At 40.1% G+C, this 5,875-nt stretch overlaps 1 protein-coding gene across 1 annotated transcript in view; it reads left to right on the forward strand.

Annotated features, from left to right (window-relative positions):
• Nucleotides 1–5,557, forward strand: part of LOC110036048 (LRR receptor-like serine/threonine-protein kinase RPK2) — a 25,372-nt gene extending 19,815 nt beyond the window's left edge. The window contains 3 exon segments of the mRNA XM_020740392.1: nucleotides 3–1,722; nucleotides 1,724–4,896; nucleotides 4,982–5,557. Coding sequence (XP_020596051.1) covers nucleotides 3–1,722; nucleotides 1,724–3,223 — 3,220 coding nt within the window. The 3' untranslated portion in view covers nucleotides 3,224–4,896; nucleotides 4,982–5,557.
• Nucleotides 5,558–5,875: the final 318 nt, after the last annotated feature.

Raw genomic sequence — 5,875 nt, forward strand, 5'->3', positions numbered from 1 at the left:
AGAGTAGCTCTGCTAGAACTGAAGGCATCGGTATCCGACACTGCGGGCTTACTCTCCGGTTGGATCGTAACTTCTGATCACTGCTCCTGGCGATGGATCTCGTGTGATGCAAGCGGACGCGTCGTCGCTGTCAACATCTCCGCTTTCCCCGGCGATACTCCACCCTCCTGCTCCCGGTCCAGACCATTCCAGTGGTGCTACTCCGATCCCGGCCGGAGTCTCGCCGGAAAACTAAGCCCATCCATAGGGAAGCTCACCACGCTAAGAATTCTCTCCCTCGCCTTTCACAGCTTTTACGGTGAGATCCCAAGAGAGATATGGGGGTTAAAGAATTTAGAGGTGATTGATCTCGAAGGAAATTCACTGCTCGGAACCCTACCCTTGAGATTTCCCCGCTCGCTTCGCGTCCTCAAGTTGGCTTCCAATCTGATTACTGGCGAGATTCCTATTTCGCTGTCTCGTTGTATTCATTTGTTGATTCTGGACCTCTCCAGGAACCGATTAAACGGCAGCTTGCCTAGGTTTTTGATCAGCTTTCCGAAATTAACACAATTGCATCTATCCTTTAATCTTTTGGAGAAGTCAATCCCTGAAGAGATTGGCTCCGGGTGCCTAAGCCTTGAGTATCTGGACCTATCTGGGAATTTACTGATTGGAAGCATTCCCAGCAGCTTAGGGAATTGCACCAAGCTTCAATTTCTTTTATTGGCTTCAAATCGTTTGGATTCCGTTATTCCTCCAGATCTCGGTCGTCTGGAAAATCTTCGAGCATTGGATGTGTCGAAGAATTGTTTGAGAGGCTATATTCCTGAAGAACTTGGGAACTGCAAGGAGCTGGTTATGATTGTTCTTACAAACATGTTTGATCGCATGCCTGCTCAGAATTCCTCGATCTATCATGAGAAGGATGAATCTAATTATTTTCACGGTGGGATTTCCTGGAAGATTACGGCTTTGCCAAAGCTTAGGATATTGTGGGCTCCCAAAGGGAACCTTGAAGGGGATTTTCCAAGCTATTGGGGTATCTGTAAAAGCTTGGAGATGGTAAGTTTGGGTCAAAATAGATTTACAGGCGACATTCCTAGAAATCTCAGCAAATGTGTGAATATTAAGTTCCTCGACCTTAGCTTAAATAAATTGACCGGTTCGCTGAGTGAGGAGCTCCCAGTTCCTTGCATGGATTTCCTTGATGTCAGCGGAAACCATTTATCTGGCTCCATTCCAAGGTTTATTCACAAGAAGTGCCCTTTGTTGCCTTCCCCAACCAATGACCTGCTTACTGCATACTCTTCGTTTTTCACTTCTAGGGCAATTGCAGAAATTGATCTGCCTTACTTTGAATCTAGCAGGAATTATGTAGTTTATCATAATTTTAGCAGAAACAATTTGTCTGGCATGTTGTCCTCTTTACCAGTTGTAACCGATAGATATGAAAATCATACTGTTTATACCCTCCAAATAGGTGAAAATTATATTGCTGGATCATTAACTGATGGTTTGTTCAGCAGGTGCAGAGAGTTGAGCGGTTTGGTTTTTATTTGCAATGGCAACAGGATTTCCGGTGAAATTCCAGTTGATATTGGAGTTATCTGCAGGGCTCTTATTGTTCTTAATGCTTCCAGTAATCAAATTACTGGAATTATTCCTCAGAGCATCAAGCAATTGGATAGACTTGTTGTGCTGGACTTGTGTAAGAATCAGCTGAAGGGAGAGATTCCTTCCTGCTGGTCTCTCTGGAATAAAAGCTTTAAGACATCTCAGCATAGGCAATAACAATTTTAGTGGTAAAATTCCTGCCAGATTGAATGACTTGCATTTCCTCCAGGAACTGGATTTTTTATCCAATTTTCATACTGGTGAGATCTCCAGTGGACAGGTGAAATTGAGAAAACTTTCTTTTCTTATGCTCAATGATAGCAAACTTTCTCGAAATTTGCCTTCTGATTTTCTTAGTGTGGAATCACACCCGAAGTTTAACGTGTCATACAATAATTTATCCAGTCCTTTGCCATTAAATTCAAGTATGATCAGTTGTGATAGGCCTCGTGACAATCCTTTGAGGCAAGCATGCCTTGACAATCCTCTATCTATTTCAGTTTCACATTTTCAAAACAGCAGTAAGGAAACCCACTCACATATTAAAAATAATATACCGGCGCCATTTTCACCTGCTAAAAGTAGTGCTGATATCAGTTCATTTTGGATTACCGCAATTGCTTCAGCAGCAGCTATTGCTTCGGTGATTCTATTTTTGCTTGCTCTCTATATATATTCAAAGAAATGTGTGCCAAGCTCTTCAGTGCAGTCTTCTGAAATAAGAGATGTAACAACATTTGTGGATGTTGGAATTCCATTGACTTATGAGACTGTAGTGAGAGCCACAGGGAACTTCAATACGAGCTACTGTATCGGAAGTGGAGGTTTTGGGGCCACATACAAAGCTGAGATTTCACCAGGAGTTCATGTAGCCATAAAAAGGCTTTCAGTGGGAAGATTTCAAGGTGTTCAACAGTTCCATGCAGAGATCAAAACTCTTGGCATGTGGAGACATTCTAATCTTGTGACTCTGATAGGATATTATGGCAGTGATGATGAGATGTTCTTAATATACAATTTTCTCCCAGGAGGTAACCTGGAAAAGTTCCTACAAGAACGATCCAGGCGACCTGTAGATTGGAAAATGCTTCACAAGATCGCTCTAGATGTCGCACGAGCCCTTGCCTATTTGCATGGTCAGTGTGTGCCACGCATTCTTCATCGGGATGTCAAACCAAGTAATATTTTGCTGGACAATGATTTCAATGCATATCTTTCTGATTTTGGGTTAGCAAGGCTTTTGGGTAATTCAGAAACACATGCGACAACTGGTGTGGCTGGAACTTTTGGATATGTTGCTCCAGAGTATGCTATGACTTGCAGAGTTTCAGATAAAGCTGATGTTTATAGCTATGGCGTAGTTTTGCTCGAGTTATTGTCAGACAAGAAAGCACTCGATCCATCTTTCTCTCCCTACGGAGATGGATTCAACATTGTTACGTGGGCATCTATGCTTCTACACCAAACTCGTGCTCATGAGTTTTTCACTGAGGGGCTCTGGCAAGTTGCTCCCCGTCAACAGTTGATAGAAACATTTAAATTGGCCCTTAGATGTACGGAAGAACAGCTTTCTCAAAGGCCTAGCATCAGACAAGTGGTACGTGCGCTCAAGGATCTTCAACCGTGAAGCTTTTAAAATTAATAATGGGATGATGAGGCTTCAGTACTTGTTGAATAGAATGCTAAAACAGTTATTTGAGTAAAGGATTACGTGCATCTGCTATTTTACTTGATTGTAAGCTATTCTTCCCAGCTCACTATTCTCTTGAGGCTCAGGGCCTGTTTGGGACAGCTTATAAGTGCGGGGGGCAGTTTGAAAATGCTGTCTTGCCATTTGTTTCGCACATTTTGGGCGCGCATCCTAAACCGTGTTTTGTGTTTTCATAGCAACGCGATCGCGGGGTTATACCCGCAATCCTCGTTCGCGTTCAGCATTCGCCCCCAGTGATTACCTCCGTGCCCTTGTGTGATCACAAACCCTACCCCGCTCCTTTGCCGAAAGGCAAGCAAACATATTATGGCGCTCGTTTGCCCTCTCTGAGTTGCTCCTCTGCTGAAAGCCAGGCGAAGCCAGGTTTCGTCCCTCGTCTGCCCTCCTCGCATCGCTCCTCTGCTGAAAGCCAGATGAAGCCCCTACCTTCATCGTTCCGCCCTACCTCCAACGCTCCTTTGCCAAAAGCCAGGCGAAGCATGCAAACGTTTTTTGTATACCATAAAATTTCTTAACTTTATTCATAGGGTTTTCCTTAATTTTTTTTTTTTTGAAATTCTGATGATGGGTTCTCCACATTCCCTACTGATCTGAAATTTTTAAAGCCTTTGTTGCATACATTTCATGATTTTTCTGTTTATGGAATACCACCTTATCAAGTACAAATATAAGTTTTTTCATATATAACCATTGATAGATATATATGCAGTTTTCTAAATGATTTTAACTATAGATGTAGCTGGCATTTTATTAGGCCATTTAAGGTAGTACTTTACCTTCTTTTAATGAAATTGATTTATATATCGGCTTCAATAGATCTAATTTCATTAAAAAAAAAAAGAATTTGAAGAAACCAACTTCAACATCTTCTATGGGACTTTACATGTGTTTTCTTATATTGTTTCGTTTCTTTAATGAACACTGTGGATACATTCATTCTAGTCATGAATCATGTAGCACGATTTTCTATCAGCAAATTTCTTATGGCTTATGCGGATAATATCTTGATAAATAAGATCACTTGAGAAGACCACTTGAACCATATAAAAATAATTTTAAATACCAGCGTACCCAAAAATTATACATCAACTTTAAAAAATGTCAGTTCCATCAAACTCATCTCATGTTGGATTGTACTACATCTTCCTCTTCAAAAATAATTTGTAGTATTTTATAATGTTGCCATATGTTTAGATTTGTTTGTTGTGAGTTGATTTTTTGTTTGGTTAAATATTTGCTGCTAATGTTATTAAACACTTCCTTTTAGATTTCCCTCGTATTAATAAGTAGAGCAATGAATAAGAGTAAAGAGATTGGATCATCGGTCATGTGGGACGGCGATGCCACAAATATTTTCTGTAATCTCTGTTTTAGGGAGGTCGAGCTGGGAAATAGAAGGTTGACAAAATGCTATGGTTAAATTCAATGAATTGACAGGAAGAGATTATGATATGATGAAATTGAAGAATAAATGTAATCAATTAAAGATGATCTCGAAAGAACTTAAGAGGGAAACTACAGGTTTGGGCTGGAATCCAGTGAAGCGGACAATAGATGCTCCTGATGATTGGTGGGCAGAGCAACTAAAGGTAATGACTTACCTTTGATCACTTTCTTATTCATTTTTATTTATAATAAACTTGTTTAACTAATTCAAATTGCTATGTCGTGCAGGTGGTGCTAGCAGCTAAGAAATTAAAATTCAATGGCATTGATCCAATGATGGAAGAGAAGCTAGATGGTATATTCAGTGGGGTTGTTGCAACGGGAGCTCAGGCTGTTACCCCATCGGAGCCTGACTTCATTAACACAACAGATGTCCTGGGGATCGATCATGTAAATGACTCAGGAGAAGTGCCCTGCAAAATTTAAAGGTATGTGGAATTCACATCCATTTCAAAATGGCACGGTGGACAAAAGGAAGAAAGGAGCCGCATTCGTCTGAAGCACAATCAAAAACTGGCTGAATCCTGCATAGTTAAGCTTGCTGCCTCACAGGATATATCCATTGAGGGGTGCCTTCAAATCCTAATTATACATGCTGAGGTTAAGACAGACAAGAAACTATATATCAATTGTGTAAAGTTATTGCAAGATCCAGTTTGTAGAGAATTTTTATTGAAGCTCGATGCAGAATACCAAGTCGATTTCTTACGCTACTTCTTAGAAAATTGAATGTTTTGAAATATTGATATTATGTTTTCTCAGAATTTTTTGTACCGTTGTATCATGAATCGTTTTTTTTTCTAGCACGCATTTTTTATCCGCACTCTTTATGCTTAACATTGTTGTTTTCATATGTTATCTGTTTATATGTTTTATGGATGTCCTTGAATGGCTAAAGGTTTTTACCATTCTCTTTTAAATTACTTTCGTAGGATGGATCTTGAACAATTAAACTACGTTAGAAAGATTGTTTTTATTTTTATTTTGTTATACGACTACTACATTATATACATCAACCGAACCCCATGTATGACGTCGAGTTATGTTGGTGATAAATGGATTGGTGATTTACTATAGGGTCATCCGACATGCTTCTCAAACAGGCTCGTATGACAAAAGAGA

Source organism: Phalaenopsis equestris, unplaced genomic scaffold (assembly GCF_001263595.1).
Source record: "Phalaenopsis equestris unplaced genomic scaffold, ASM126359v1 Scaffold201904, whole genome shotgun sequence".
NCBI classification, from domain to species: Eukaryota; Viridiplantae; Streptophyta; class Magnoliopsida; order Asparagales; family Orchidaceae; genus Phalaenopsis; species Phalaenopsis equestris.